The sequence below is a fragment of the Salvelinus namaycush genome, chromosome 19 (genome assembly GCF_016432855.1).
Source record: "Salvelinus namaycush isolate Seneca chromosome 19, SaNama_1.0, whole genome shotgun sequence".
Taxonomy (NCBI): Eukaryota; Metazoa; Chordata; class Actinopteri; order Salmoniformes; family Salmonidae; genus Salvelinus; species Salvelinus namaycush.
Genome location: NC_052325.1, coordinates 2,958,085 through 2,974,298, shown reverse-complemented (window position 1 = coordinate 2,974,298; position 16,214 = coordinate 2,958,085). Strand labels below are relative to the sequence as shown.

Genomic DNA, 16,214 nt, shown 5'->3' with positions numbered 1-16,214 from the left:
TAGACAGTAGTGTTAGACAGTAGTGTTAGACAGTAGTGTTAGACAGTAGTGTTAGACTGTAGTGATAGACAGTAGTGTTAGACAGTAGTGTTAGGTAGACAGTAGTGTTAGACAGTAGTGTTAGACAGTAGTGTTAGACTGTAGTGATAGACAGTAGTGTTAGACAGTAGTGTTAGACAGTAGTGTTAGACAGTAGTGGTAGACAGGCAGTAGTGTTAGACAGTAGTGTTAGACAGTAGTGTTAGACAGTAGTGTTAGACAGTAGTGTTAGGTAGACAGTAGTGTTAGACAGTAGTGGTAGACAGTAGTGTTAGACAGTAGTGATAGACAGTAGTGTTAGACAGTAGTGTTAGGTAGACAGTAGTGTTAGACAGTAGTGTTAGAAAGTAGTGTTAGACAATAGTGTTAGACAGTAGTGTTAGGCAGTAGTGTTAGACAGTAGTGGTAGACAGGCAGTAGTGTTAGACAGTAGTGTTAGACAGTAGTGTTAGACAGTAGTGTTAGACAGTAGTGTTAGGTAGACAGTAGTGTTAGACAGTAGTGGTAGACAGTAGTGTTAGACAGTAGTGATAGACAGTAGTGTTAGACAGTAGTGTTAGGTAGACAGTAGTGTTAGACAGTAGTGTTAGACAGTAGTGTTACACAGTAGTGTTAGGTAGACAGTAGTGTTAGACAGTAGTGTTAGACAGTAGTGTTAGGCAGTAGTGTTAGACAGTAGTGTTAGACAGTAGTGGTAGACAGGCAGTAGTGTTAGACAGTAGTGTTAGACAGTAGAGTTAGACAGTAGTGTTAGGCAGGCAGTAGTGTTAGACAGTAGTGTTAGACAATAGTGTTAGACAGTAGTGTTAGACAGTAGTGTTAGACAGTAGAGTTAGACAGTAGTGTTAGACAGGCAGTAGTGGTAGACAGTAGCGGTAGACAGTAGTGTTAGACAGTAGTGTTAGACAGTAGTGTTAGACAGTAGTGTTAGGCAGTAGTGTTAGACAGTAGTGGTAGACAGGCAGTAGTGTTAGACAGTAGTGTTAGAAAGTAGTGTTAGACAGTAGACAGTAGTGTTAGGTAGACAGTAGTGTTAGACAGTAGTGTTAGAAAGTAGTGTTAGACAGTAGTGTTAGACAGTAGTGTTAGGCAGTAGTGTTAGACAGTAGTGGTAGACAGGCAGTAGTGTTAGACAGTAGTGTTAGACAGTAGTGTTAGACAGTAGTGTTAGACAGTAGTGTTAGGTAGACAGTAGTGTTAGACAGTAGTGGTAGACAGTAGTGTTAGACAGTAGTGATAGACAGTAGTGTTAGACAGTAGTGTTAGGTAGACAGTAGTGTTAGACAGTAGTGTTACACAGTAGTGTTACACAGTAGTGTTAGGTAGACAGTAGTGTTAGACAGTAGTGTTAGACAGTAGTGTTAGGCAGTAGTGTTAGACAGTAGTGTTAGACAGTAGTGGTAGACAGGCAGTAGTGTTAGACAGTAGTGTTAGACAGTAGAGTTAGACAGTAGTGTTAGGCAGGCAGTAGTGTTAGACAGTAGTGTTAGACAGTAGTGTTAGACAGTAGTGTTAGACAGTAGTGTTAGACAGTAGAGTTAGACAGTAGTGTTAGACAGGCAGTAGTGGTAGACAGTAGCGGTAGACAGTAGTGTTAGACAGTAGTGTTAGACAGTAGTGTTAGACAGTAGTGTTAGGCAGTAGTGTTAGACAGTAGTGTTAGACAGTAGTGTTAGACAGTAGTGTTAGACAGTAGTGTTATGCAGTAGTGTTAGACAGTAGTGGTAGACAGGCAGTAGTGATAGACAGTAGTGATAGACAGTAGTGTTAGGCAGTAGTGTTAGGCAGTAGTGTTAGGCAGTATTGATAGACAGTAGTGGTAGACAGTAGTGTTAGACAGTAGTGTTAGTTAGACAGTAGTGTTAGGCAGTAGTGTTAGACAGTAGTGTTAGACAGTAGTGTTAGACAGTAGTGTTAGGCAGTAGTGTTAGACAGTAGTGTTAGACAGTAGTGTTAGACAGCAGTGGCAGGCAGTAGTGGTAGACAGTAGTGTTAGACAGTAGTGTTAGACAGTAGTGTTAGACAGTAGTGTTAGGCAGTAGTGTTAGACAGTAGTGTTAGACAGTAGTGTTAGACAGTAGTGTTAGACAGTAGTGTTAGGCAGTAGTGTTAGACAGCAGTGGCAGGCAGTAGTGGAAGACAGTAGTGTTAGACAGTAGTGTTAGACAGTAGTGTTAGGCAGTAGTGTTAGACAGTAGTGTTAGACAGTAGTGGTAGACAGTAGTGTTAGACAGTAGTGTTAGGCAGTAGTGTTAGACAGTAGTGTTAGACAGTAGTGTTAGACAGTAGTGTTAGACAGGCAGTAGTGTTAGACAGTAGTGTTAGACAGTAGTGTTAGGCAGTAGTGTTAGACAGTAGTGTTAGACAGTAGTGTTAGGCAGGCAGTAGTGTTAGACAGTAGTGTTAGACAGTAGTGTTAGGCAGGCAGTAGTGGTAGACAGTAGTGTTAGACAGTAGTGTTGTACAGTAGTGTTAGACAGTAGTGTTAGACAGTAGTGTTAGACAGTAGTGTTAGACAGTAGTGTTAGGCAGGCAGTAGTGTTAGACAGTAGTGTTAGGCAGTAGTGTTAGACAGTAGTGTTAGACAGTAGTGTTAGACAGTAGTATTAGACAGTAGTGTTAGACAGTAGTGTTAGACAGTAGTGGTAGACAGTAGTGTTAGACAGGCAGTAGTGTTAGACAGTAGTGTTAGGCAGTAGTGTTAGACAGTAGTGTTAGACAGTAGTGTTAGACAGTAGTGTTAGGCAGTAGTTTTAGACAGTAGTGTTAGGCAGTAGTGTTAGGCAGTAGTGGTAGACAGTAGTGTTAGGCACAGAGACATTCTGCATACCACTGATGAGAAGGAAGTCTGAACTCAATGACACAGGACAGGTGTCAGTCATTCAGATGGAAAGAGGTCTTAACTTTGTACCTGTCCCATTATGATGTCTGTGACAGCACGGAGGCCATCACGATTGGCATTGAGGCCATCACCATTTTAAAGTAGTACATTTTCTTATTTTTTGGTTTGAAAAAAACTGTCAAGCAAATATTGGCGATTTACCACCACCTGCAGTGCTGGAGTCCTGAAACACATCTTGTGTCATTTATTTATTGTGGCCAGTAGATGGCAGTAATATAGTTTAAAGCCATTTACAAAACATACAACCCAATTTGAAGAAGAAAATGCTCTGATCATTGGCAGATCGCTCCCACATCATAGGAATCTCCACCCAGCTGACTACTTAAAAATGGCGGAAGCCTTTAATGGCAATGTCCATGCTAAAACAGGTCATTTCCAAGTAGAGATATCTATGGTGCCAGTCCTTTGTTTTCCACATTCCGCACCACTACTGTACATTAGGTTACAGTGCCACCTACTGGTTACAGATGAGAATATTAGAGTTGCAACATGTCACCGCTTGGTGTATGTGATGTTTGCTAGGTGGAAATGTTAGGAGAAAATAGCCCATTCGCATCAGAGTATATAAGCTATGGGCAAATAATACGAGTCTCTCAAACCAAGTTCGCTGCTGGAGATGTCACCACCCAAGGGAGATACATCTCAAGTTGTAATCATTGTGATGGAAATGTTATACTTGTGCTTTTCTATTTACCAATTTCTATGTTCTATGTTTGTGCTTTTCTATAAACTAATTTCTGTGTTCATGCAAGTGACTGACTAAACGAATCCTCACTATCAGTAGCTGCAATTTGGCAGTACGCCCAGACCTTGTTTGGAAAACGTAAGATATGCCCTAAACTAAACTGTTGTTCTGGTCTGGTCTGGTCTGTTCTCTCTCTCTCGCTCTCTCTCTCTCTCTCTCTCTCTCTCTCTCTCTCTCTCTCTCTCACTCTCTCTCTCTCTCTCTCTCTCTCTCTCTCTCTGTCTCTCTCTCTCTGTCTCTCTCTCTCTGTCTCTCTCTCTCTCTCTCTCTCTCTCTCTCTCTCTCTCTCTCTCTCTCTCTCTCTCTGTCTCTCTCTCTCTGTCTCTCTCTCTCTCTCTCTCTCTCTCTCTCTCAATTCAATTCAATTCAATTCAAGGGGCTTTATTGGCATGGGAAACATGTGTTAACATTGCCAAAGCAAGTGAGGTAGATATTATACAAAAGTGAAATAAACAATACAAATTAACAGTAAACATTACACATACAGAAGTTTCAAAACAATAAAGACATTACAAATGTTATATTATATATATACAGTGTTGTAACAATGTACAAATGGTTAAAGCACACAAGTTAAAATAAATAAGCATAAATATGGGTTGTATTTACAATGGTGTTTGTTCTTCACTGGTTGCCCTTTTCTTGTGGCAACAGGTCACAAATCTTGCTGCTGTGATGGCACACTGTGGAATTTCTCCCAGTAGATATGGGAGTTTATCAAAATTGGATTTGTTTTCAAATTCTTTGTGGATCTGTGTAATCTGAGGGAAATATGTCTCTCTAATATGGTCATACATTGGGCAGGAGGTTAGGAAGTGCAGCTCAGTTTCCACCTCATTTTGTGGGCAGTGTGCACATAGCCTGTCTTCTCTTGAGAGCCATGTCTGCCTACGGCGGCCTTTCTCAATAGCAAGGCTATGCTCACTGAGTCTGTACATAGTCAAAGCTTTCCTTAAGTTTGGGTCAGTCACAGTGGTCAGGTATTCTGCCACTGTGTACTCTCTGTTTAGGGCCAAATAGCATTCTAGTTTGCTCTGTTTTTTTGTTAATTCTTTCCAATGTGTCAAGTAATTATCTTTTTGTTTTCTCATGATTTGGTTGGGTCTAATTGTGCTGTTGTCCTGGGGCTCTGTGGGGTGTGTTTGTGTTTGTGAACAGAGCCCTAGGACCAGCTTGCTTAGGGGACTCTTCTCCAGGTTCATCTCTCTGTAGGTGATGGCTTTGTTATGGAAGGTTTGGGAATCGTTTCCTTTTAGGTGGTTGTAGAATTTAACGGCTCTTTTCTGGATTTTGATAATTAGTGGGTATCGGCCTAATTCTGCTCTGCATGCATTATTTGGTGTTCTACGTTGTACACGGAGGATATTTTTGCAGAATTCTGCATGCAGAGTCTCAATTTGGTGTTTGTCCCATTTTGTGAAATCTTGGTTGGTGAGCGGACCCCAGACCTCACAACCATAAAGGGCAATGGGCTCTATGACTGATTCAAGTATTTTTAGCCAGATCCTAATTGGTATGTTGAAATTTATGTTCCTTTTGATGGCATAGAAGGCCCTTCTTGCCTTGTCTCTCAGATCGTTCACAGCTTTGTGGAAGTTACCTGTGGTGCTGATGTTTAGGCCGAGGTATGTATAGTTTTTTGTGTGCTCTAGGGCAACGGTGTCTAGATGGAATTTGTGGTCCTGGTGACTGGACCTTTTTTGGAACACCATTATTTTGGTCTTACTGAGATTTACTGTCAGGGCCCAGGTCTGACAGAATCTGTGCAGAAGATCTAGGTGCTGCTGTAGGCCCTCCTTGGTTGGTGACAGAAGCACCAGATCATCAGCAAACAGTAGACATTTGACTTCGGATTCTAGTAGGGTGAGACCGGGTGCTGCAGACTGTTCTAGTGCCCGCGCAAATTCGTTGATATATATGTTGAAGAGGGTGGGGCTTAAGCTGCATCCCTGTCTCACCCCACGACCCTGTGTGAAGAAATGTGTGTGTTTTTTGCCAATTTTAACCGCACACTTGTTGTTTGTGTACATGGATTTTATAATGTCGTATGTTTTACCCCCAACACCACTTTCCATCAATTTGTATAGCAGACCCTCATGCCAAATTGAGTCGAAGGCTTTTTTGAAATCAACAAAGCATGAGAAGACTTTGCCTTTGTTTTGGTTTGTTTGGTTGTCAATTAGGGTGTGTAGGGTGAATACATGGTCTGTTGTACGGTAATTTGGTAAAAAGCCAATTTGACATTTGCTCAGTACATTGTTTTCATTGAGGAAATGTACGAGTCTGCTGTTAATGATAATGCAGAGGATTTTCCCAAGGTTACTGTTGACGCATATTCCACGGTATTTCATATCTCTCTCTCTCTCTCTCTCTCTCTCTCTCTCTCTCTCTCTCTCTCTCTCTCTCTCTCTCTCTCTCTCTCTCTCTCTCTCTCTCTCTCTCTCTCTCTCTCTCTCTCTCTCTCTCTCTCTCTCTCTCTCTCTCTCTCTCTCTCTCTCTCTCTCTCTCTCTCTCTCTCTCTCTCTCTCTCTCTCTCTCTCTCTCTCTCTCTCTCTCTCTCTCTCTCATGGTGAAGGTGACCACAGATGGTGTGTAGATGCATGGAAGGGATCATTTGACCAAGAACAGTGTGAACCTCAACACCTCCTCTAACCGGCTGAATGGCAACAATGGCGTTCGGTATGGTCCTTGACCACTTCTACCATGAGACTTGAGTCCGAGCCAGCAACCTGCACACATCAACCAAATCAACTGCCTTTTCTCTCAGGAGTGTGACATGACTCCACGTGGGAGTGAGCATGGGGGCAGAGATCCAGTCCAAACGTCTCTCATGCTGCTGGTGTACTGGTAGGATTAATGGACAAAGACATAATAGACTGTAAAGGACATTATCAAGGACCATCCACTTTGAACATGTGCCATTAAAAGGACGAACTGAAACACTGTCTGGAGAACAACATGAACAAAAGGATGAGAGGGTAGTCAACCGTGCCCGTAATTGATTTGGGCTTGCCCCCCCCCAGGACGTGAGCTGGGTGGGCATTTTATGTTGTGTGTCTAGTTTGTTTGTTTCTGTGTCCAGCCTAATATGGTTCTCAATCAGAGGCAGCTGTCAATCGTTGTCCCTGATTGAGAATCATATATAGGTGGCTTGTTTTGTGTTGGGATTTTGTGGGTGGTTGTTTCCTGTGTCTGTTTTTGTGCCACACGGGACTGTTTCGGTTAGTACGTTTGTTGTTTTGTGTTTTGTCTAGTTTTCATGTTCATTAAATCATGGAAACTTACCACGCTGCACATTGGTCCTCCGATCCTTCTCGCCTCTCCTCGTCCGAGGAGGAGGAAGAGCTAGACTGCCGTTACAGTGGAGGTCTGCACACTGCTAAATGTATAGTAATTTAAGACTAAGAATGTATTGAGATCTGTCATTGCCACAAATGGAGGCCGTGATGAGAAAAGCGAAATTCTAGAAATATAAGTTCAATGTAAATGTTCATTCTGCCAGTAACAGTGTGTGCTAAGTTGAGGGTCTTAAAGTGATAGAACCAACGTAAAGCACTGAAGACTGTCATTCTACATTTGGATTGGATCATTTATCAATAGTTATAATTATGATTTGGAAAAAGGCGAGGCTCCTAATATGTGAGGAGAGCCACTAGATTGTAGCTTGAGCTAACCTTGCCCCAATCTCATTCTATATCAAGGTCGGTGTGAAACTGTTTACAACATGTGTTCTCTCTCTCGCTCTTCCCTGCGAAATGTTATTAACATGCTGTAAGGCGATCTGTGCCTCTCTGGCTGATAAGATTTTCTGCAGCTATCACGTTTTCTGCTCCTCCAGACAGTAGTGTTAGACAGTAGTGTTAGACAGTAGTGTTAGACAGTAGTGTTAGACAGTAGTGTTAGACAGTAGTGTTAGACAGTAGTGTTAGACAGTAGTGTTAGACAGTAGTGTTAGACAGTAGTGGTAGACAGTAGTGGTAGACAGTAGTGGTAGACAGTAGTGTTAGACAGTAGTGTTAGACAGTAGTGTTAGACAGTAGTGGTAGACAGTAGTGTTAGACAGTAGTGTTAGACAGTAGTGTTAGACAGTAGTGGTAGACAGTAGTGTTAGACAGTAGTGTTAGACAGTAGTGGTAGACAGTAGTGTTAGACAGTAGTGTTAGACAGTAGTGTTAGACAGTAGTGTTAGACAGTAGTGTTAGGCAGTAGTGTTAGACAGTAGTGTTAGGCAGTAGTGGTAGACAGTAGTGGTAGACAGTAGTGTTAGACAGTAGTGTTAGACAGTAGTGTTAGACAGTAGTGTTAGACAGTAGTGTTAGACAGTAGTGTTAGACAGTAGTGTTAGACAGTAGTGTTAGACAGTAGTGTTAGACAGTAGTGGTAGACAGTAGTGTTAGACAGTAGTGTTAGACAGTAGTGTTAGACAGTAGTGTTAGACAGTAGTGTTAGACAGTAGTGTTAGACAGTAGTGTTAGACAGTAGTGGTAGACAGTAGTGGTAGACAGTAGTGTTAGACAGTAGTGTTAGGCAGTAGTGTTAGACAGTAGTGTTAGGCAGTAGTGTTAGACAGTAGTGTTAGGCAGTAGTGTTAGACAGTAGTGTTAGACAGTAGTGTTAGACAGTAGTGTTAGACAGTAGTGTTAGGCAGTAGTGTTAGACAGTAGTGGTAGACAGTAGTGTTAGACAGTAGTGTTAGACAGTAGTGTTAGACAGTAGTGGTAGACAGTAGTGTTGTACAGTAGTGTTAGACAGTAGTGTTAGACAGTAGTGTTAGACAGTAGTGGTAGACAGTAGTGTTAGACAGTAGTGTTAGACAGTAGTGTTAGACAGTAGTGTTAGACAGTAGTGTTAGACAGTAGTGTTAGACAGTAGTGGTAGACAGTAGTGTTAGACAGTAGTGGTAGACAGTAGTGTTAGACAGTAGTGTTAGACAGTAGTGTTAGACAGTAGTGGTAGACAGTAGTGTTAGACAGTAGTGTTAGACAGTAGTGTTAGACAGTAGTGGTAGACAGTAGTGGTAGACAGTAGTGTTAGACAGTAGTGTTAGGCAGTAGTGTTAGACAGTAGTGTTAGGCAGTAGTGTTAGACAGTAGTGTTAGGCAGTAGTGTTAGACAGTAGTGTTAGACAGTAGTGTTAGACAGTAGTGTTAGACAGTAGTGTTAGGCAGTAGTGTTAGACAGTAGTGGTAGACAGTAGTGTTAGACAGTAGTGTTAGACAGTAGTGTTAGACAGTAGTGGTAGACAGTAGTGTTAGGCAGTAGTGGTAGACGGTAGTGGTAGACAGTAGTGTTAGACAGTAGTGTTAGACAGTAGTGTTAGACAGTAGTGTTGTACAGTAGTGTTAGGCAGTAGTGTTAGGTAGACAGTAGTGTTAGACAGTAGTGTTAGACAGTAGTGTTAGGCAGTAGTGTTAGACAGTAGTGTTAGACAGTAGTGTTAGACAGTAGTGGTAGACAGTAGTGTTAGACAGTAGTGTTAGACAGTAGTGTTAGACAGTAGTGGTAGACAGTAGTGTTAGACAGTAGTGTTAGACAGTAGTGTTGTACAGTAGTGTTAGACAGTAGTGTTAGACAGTAGTGTTAGACAGTAGTGTTAGACAGTAGTGTTAGACAGTAGTGTTAGACAGTAGTGTTAGACAGTAGTGTTAGACAGTAGTGTTAGACAGTAGTGGTAGACAGTAGTGTTAGACAGTAGTGTTAGACAGTAGTGTTAGACAGTAGTGGTAGACAGTAGTGTTAGACAGTAGTGTTAGACAGTAGTGTTAGACAGTAGTGGTAGACAGTAGTGTTAGACAGTAGTGTTAGACAGTAGTGTTAGACAGTAGTGGTAGACAGTAGTGTTAGACAGTAGTGTTAGACAGTAGTGTTAGGCAGTAGTGTTAGACAGTAGTGTTAGACAGTAGTGTTAGACAGTAGTGTTAGACAGTAGTGTTAGACAGTAGTGTTAGACAGTAGTGTTAGACAGTAGTGTTAGACAGTAGTGTTGTACAGTAGTGTTAGACAGTAGTGTTAGACAGTAGTGTTAGACAGTAGTGGTAGACAGTAGTGTTAGGCAGTAGTGTTAGACAGTAGTGTTAGACAGTAGTGTTAGACAGTAGTGTTAGACAGTAGTGTTAGACAGTAGTGTTAGACAGTAGTGTTAGACAGTAGTGTTAGGCAGTAGTGTTAGACAGTAGTGTTAGGCAGTAGTGTTAGACAGTAGTGTTAGACAGTAGTGTTAGACAGTAGTGTTAGGCAGTAGTGTTAGACAGTAGTGTTAGACAGTAGTGTTAGACAGTAGTGTTAGACAGTAGTGTTAGACAGTAGTGTTAGACAGTAGTGTTAGACAGTAGTGTTAGACAGTAGTGTTAGGCAGTAGTGTTAGACAGTAGTGTTAGACAGTAGTGTTAGACAGTAGTGTTAGACAGTAGTGTTAGGCAGTAGTGTTAGACAGTAGTGTTAGACAGTAGTGTTAGGCAGTAGTGTTAGATAGTAGTGATAGGCAGTAGTGTTACACAGTAGTGTTAGACAGTAGTGTTAGACAGTAGTGTTGTACAGTAGTGTTAGACAGTAGTGTTAGACAGTAGTGTTAGACAGTAGTGTTAGGCAGTAGTGTTAGGCAGTAGTGTTAGACAGTAGTGTTAGACAGTAGTGTTAGACAGTAGTGTTAGGCAGTAGTGTTAGACAGTAGTGTTAGACAGTAGTGTTAGACAGTAGTGTTAGACAGTAGTGTTAGACAGTAGTGTTAGACAGTAGTGTTAGACAGTAGTGTTAGACAGTAGTGTTAGACAGTAGTGTTAGACAGTAGTGTTAGACAGTAGTGTTAGACAGGCAGTAGTGTTAGAAACTAACGAGCTGCCAACTCTGGAGGAGCTCTCATGTAGATACGGACGATGAGTAATGATCGAAAGTTGTTTTCGTTTGACAAGAATTGGTATTAAACAACAAGGTTTTATATTGTGACTTAAGTTGATGTCCCAGGGACAGTTAGTGAAAAACATTGCTCAATCCAAACCCGATTTGTGTTAAGAGATATGGAAACAATGGTTAACATTGAGCGATGTATTCACCTCAATACTCACTCCCATTAATAGAAGTATAACCTTTAGTATGATTGTAATATTACCATACTATTTGGATTGTACAACCCAGAATGAAGGGTTTGAAGATTTGAAGTGTCTGTTTTTTTCCCCTCTGTGTTGATTTCCCTTACTTTAATAGGAGTATAGAATGTTGATATAGAAGCTAAAATCTAAATGTTTACATTAAAATGTAATGATTATTATCACACAAGTGATGAGGATGGAATGTGATGGACATTTTATACTTGTGCTTATCTATACCAATTTATATGTTCTATGTTTGTGCTTTTCTATAGACTAATTTCTGTGTTCATGCAAGTGACTGACTGAACAAATCGTCACTATAAATAGCTACAATTTGACACTACTTCCAGAACTTGTTTTGAGAATAAAAGATATCTCAGTTTCAAGGTCTCAGCTTAGAGAGAAGAACCCTCGTGAGGTGTTGGTCTGTCACATGTTATGAACCACTATTGGTCGGTCACATTAATGAAACAAAACGGTAATGATTAATTAATAACGCAAATATAACTTGTGTGTGTGTGTATAGCCGTATATAGGACAACTGCTGGGACTGCCCTGACAGAGCTCCTGATTGACGCGTGTACTATGGTGCACTGAGTTTGATGGAACTTCTCCAGTGAGCTGACAATAAAAAATGATTAATTTAAGGTTGACTTTGAGTGTCCCTGTGTAAGAATTTCCAAAAACATCAGCATTAATGTACCCGTTCAGCAGAAATGTATGCAAGTTTAATGCCGCCCAAATATCAATAGCTGTCCCCAAAATATCACTCTTAGGCTAAAAAATGATGCAGTGATGTCTACCTGTGCCATTTCAGTAGGCTACAATCATATTTGCACAGGTGGGGTCAGTTCCATGACGCCACTCCTACATTGACTGGCCACCGGTAGAACTTACTCACGGAGACCTCATTCACAGCTGCTGTAGAAGAGAACAGATTTCACAAAAAACAAACTCGTTTCACATTCTATTTTTTTTTGTCTAGACAAGAGACGTGGCGTGTTTATTGAGAACCCTGACACAACATGACTAGATGTAACAGAGACTGTTAACACTGCAGTGGGGAATGTGTTGCTGTCATGTTAAGCGTAGGACTCCAACGGTCAGTGTTGGAATGTAGGGTGGCAAAGCACGTTTAGCTTTTAATATTCCTCTCCCTCTTCATCCTCTTCTCCCACGCTGTCAGTGCCCACCTCTTCATAATCCTTCTCCAGGGCTGCCATGTCTTCTCTGGCCTCAGAGAACTCTCCCTCCTCCATGCCCTCACCAACGTACCAGTGCACGAAGGCTCTCTTGGCATACATCAGGTCAAACTTGTGGTCCAGACGGGCCCAGGCCTCAGCGATGGCTGTGGTGTTACTCAGCATGCACACGGCCCTCTGGACCTTGGCCAGGTCTCCTCCAGGAACCACCGTAGGGGGCTGGTAGTTGATACCCACCTTGAAGCCAGTGGGACACCAGTCCACAAACTGGATGCTCCTCTTGGTTTTGATGGCAGCGATGGCAGAGTTGACATCTTTGGGAACAACGTCGCCACGGTACAGGAGACAGCAGGCCATGTATTTGCCGTGACGAGGGTCACACTTCACCATCTGATTGGCCGGCTCAAAGCAGGCATTGGTGATGTCAGCCACTGACAGCTGCTCGTGATAGGCCTTCTCAGCGGAGATGACTGGGGCATAGGTGGCCAGAGGGAAGTGGATACGGGGGTAGGGCACCAAGTTGGTCTGGAACTCTGTCAGATCAACATTCAGGGCTCCATCGAAACGCAGAGAGGCAGTGATGGAGGAGACGATCTGACCAATGAGCCTGTTGAGGTTGGTGTATGAGGGACGCTCAATGTCAAGGTTCCTACGACAGATGTCATAGATGGCCTCATTGTCCACCATGAAGGCACAGTCAGAGTGCTCCAGGGTGGTGTGGGTGGTCAGGATAGAGTTGTAGGGCTCCACCACAGCCGTGGACACCTGGGGAGCTGGGTAAACGGCAAACTCCAGCTTAGACTTCTTTCCGTAGTCGACAGACAGACGTTCCATCAGCAGGGAGGTGAAACCAGAACCGGTGCCTCCTCCGAAGCTGTGGAAGATGAGGAATCCCTGGAGCCCAGTACACTGGTCAGCCTGATGGAGAAATGGTACAATAACATTGTTAGATGTGATCTGTTGTTATAGCAGTAAGAATAGAACGGAGAACCTGTTTGCATGTTCTACCTAGAACCATAAAGGGTTCTTCGGCTTGTCCCTGTAAGATAACCCTTTATGGTTCCAGGTACAACTTATTGGCCAACCGAAAGAACCCTTTTAAAACGCTTTATTCCATAGAAAGAACCCTTTTAAAACGCTTTATTCCATAGAAAGAACCCTTTTAAAACGCTTTATTCCAGGTTTCTGAAGAACCTTCTAGAATGAAAAAGGTTCCATGTAGAACCCTAGTTAGAGGCCTGTCTCAGAAGGATGACTCACCAGTTTGCGTGTCCTGTCCAGCACGATGTCAATGATCTCCTTGCCGATGGTGTAGTGACCGCGGGCGTAGTTGTTGGCAGCATCTTCCTTACCAGTGATCAGCTGCTCAGGGTGGAACAGCTGGCGATAGATACCTGTCCTCACCTCATCTGAAACACAAAGGTACATTTAGAATATCCTAATATGAGGAATATGAGGAATATCTTGGGACAGAATATCAAATCATTCAAAGCTTGTGAACCATAATCTAATAGGAAATCTCCAGGATTTCAGAGGACTCTCATCTTACCGATGACAGTGGGCTCCAGATCTACGAAGATGGCACGGGGGACATGCTTTCCGGCTCCGGTCTCACTGAAGAAGGTGTTGAAGGAGTCGTCTCCCCCTCCACGAGTCTTGTCACTGGGCATCTGTCCGTCCGGCTGGATCCCATGCTCCAGGCAGTACAGCTCCCAACAGGCGTTACCCATCTGGACTCCGGCTTGGCCCACATGCATTGAAATACACTCACGCTGAAAAAGTGAAGGTACAAGACATCAACTACATGGAAACTTGAATCAAAATAGTGCTATGCACATTTGTAGGTTTAAAGCTGTTTCAGAGTATAAGTAAACTAACACGACATGTATATTTTTAAGATACTGCTAAAGACAACCTTGCTTTCACCATCTCATTTTTATTGTCCTTATTTATTTTAATCCCCATCTATCTATCTATCTATCTATCTATCTATCTGTGAAAGTAATATAATGTCCTCATGGGAAAGTCCTGGATTTGACTGAACTGTGAATTCAGCATGGCCACCCATTTAACAAAAGGGACATTTAAACAACGTGATTGGCTAGGTTATCCTGCTAGGTCACCATCTTGCAAATCCTCTATCTGCCATTTAACCACAGATCGTCATGCATGACCCTGTATCTTTAAGAGCTCAGGACCAGCGTGAAAAGGGTGTGCCTTGTTTCCCCCCCCCTCCTCTTCTTTTCCCCCTCCCTCCTTCTCCTCCCGCTATCCGGGCCAGCTGCGCACCCGTTGCAGTGTAAAACAGCGATATCTATCTCGCACACATAAAATGGCAACCATCTCAGACCGCCCCTCCCTGTTCTCCTTTGTGCTCAATCATGTCGCATAAAAAAAAACATGTAAAAAAATCAGCAATTTATGTCTTTGCACTGAAGAGAAGAGGTGTTTCATCTACACAGACGGTCATTGTTCTTTATACTTGGAACACATCTAACCCACATTTGATGTATGGCTATAGATGATTCTGTCACAAGAATATTAAAAAAAAATGTTTTACCTAAATTACATGTATCATTATATCAGTTAACACCTTAAAATCGACATATGAAAAAGTAGAAACGCATATAATCAGCTGATAATATCATAAGGGCGGGAATTAACGCAATTGCGCATTAGGTTGGGTGCGCCTAGTATGCTGATATGTTTCGTACTGCATTCGTTTTTACTAAAACAGTCCGTTATAAATAGTATCTAGTACGATTAGTACACAGTATGTCGTTTTTTTTTAACAGTAGGAAATAGTTTTCGGATCATGGTCCTTTATGTACAGAATCCATCGTCCACATGCTTTTCAGATTGATCTAATCCTATAATTTTTTTAAATACGAATACCATGTGAAAGAAAGAAATAAAGATACTTGTATTATCTACATCAGTAGTCAGCACTCACCATTTTGTCTGGTTATCTTTTCCTTCACAGGCTGACGTTGAGGATTCAGAAGAGAAGGCAGAACTGCAGAAGAAAGGAAGAGGCGGGGGTTTTATAGGCCGGGAAGCAGACAGCCCGGCAGGAAGCTACAGCGCAGTCTGCTTGGCGGGAGAGACTGTTGGTGGGTCGTTCTTGAATTTCGGTGTCATTTTTGTCATGGCATTTAGGAAAATAGTTGAGAGTCGTTTTTTATAAAAAAATGTATTTGGGTACACCTTCCCATTCTAAATCAACTAATATGGCAGCTGAATTACTTAACATAATTTGTACCATTGTGTCACCAGGAGTAGCAACACCAATGATGGTAATACCAATGAGACATTTTTGTTTATTGAAGATTTTCTGAAATGGAGGGCACAAGATGCTCAAATCTACGGTCCATTATCCCCCTTTTTTTTTGTATTTACTAAAGGGATATATGATCAATCATTTTGCTCACAATGTTATTTACCTTCATTTGAATTGACTAACACCAAGTGGCACCATGTGACATACTAAAAGGGTGTGATTAGCTAAGAATTTTCTCTAATATTGACCCCTCACCGATAACAGTTTGCCTCTGGAGGGAATGCTCAAGGTTCTTGTATATATTTGTAATTAGGGATTTAAGGCAGTAACAACATTGACATAAAAGTGAAAAACAGACATTATACTAGTAAACAGGTATTTTAATAGCCTTCTTTGTTTTTATTGATATATACAATATCAAATAATTGTATTCACTATCATTCAAAATAATATATTGATTTCTCTAAATCCACAGAACATGCCACTTCAACTCTACACATCAGTACTAGAACAAGCCAATTTGCTCACCCTAAGTTCTTGCGTATGTTTACAATGCGTAAACGTAACGTTGTGCAGTATAAAGGACTTGCATTATGTTTTATCATTGATAAACAGTTTGATATAAACAAAAACATGTATTAAGAATAACTATTTGTCGTTATAAAGTGTTTTTCAACGTTGCAAAGGCAAGGAGTGCAAATGCCACCGCAATTCAAGAACAACCCTGGTATGAAAATAACAAGGAAGTCCCTCCCCCTTCTCACAGACAGAGGCTGACTGGCTGACTCTCTCTCTACGCAGACACGAATTTTGGGTATTGAGCTGTGGGATAGCATAGTCAGTGCTCTCCGGGATCCTTGGCACGTCCATACCCTTATATTAACCATTTTAACTTCAATTGGGTAGCAGCTACTCTTCCTGGGGTCCAAACACATTAAGGCACTTACATTACATATAAAAC

The 16,214-nt window shown here is 41.8% G+C and overlaps 1 protein-coding gene across 1 annotated transcript; it reads right to left on the bottom strand.

The window, feature by feature from the left end:
- Positions 1–11,736: 11,736 nt before the first annotated feature.
- LOC120064059 (tubulin alpha chain-like) lies at positions 11,737–14,995 on the bottom strand. Its single transcript, XM_039014384.1, has 4 exons — positions 14,927–14,995; positions 13,523–13,745; positions 13,234–13,382; positions 11,737–12,891 (listed from the first exon to the last, which is right to left on the bottom strand). The coding sequence occupies exons 1-4, from the start codon at positions 14,927–14,929 to the stop codon at positions 11,914–11,916; spliced, it is 1,353 nt and encodes a 450-aa protein (XP_038870312.1). The 5' UTR covers positions 14,930–14,995; the 3' UTR covers positions 11,737–11,913.
- Positions 14,996–16,214: the final 1,219 nt, after the last annotated feature.

Bases quoted from the DNA above. Each gene is read 5' to 3' on its own strand.
- LOC120064059 (XM_039014384.1), bottom strand. The intron at 13,383-13,522 runs GTAAGATGAGAG...TTTGTGTTTCAG, and splicing joins TCTGGAGCCCACTGTCATCG to ATGAGGTGAGGACAGGTATC. The intron at 12,892-13,233 runs GTGAGTCATCCT...TTTCTCCATCAG, and splicing joins TGGACAGGACACGCAAACTG to GCTGACCAGTGTACTGGGCT.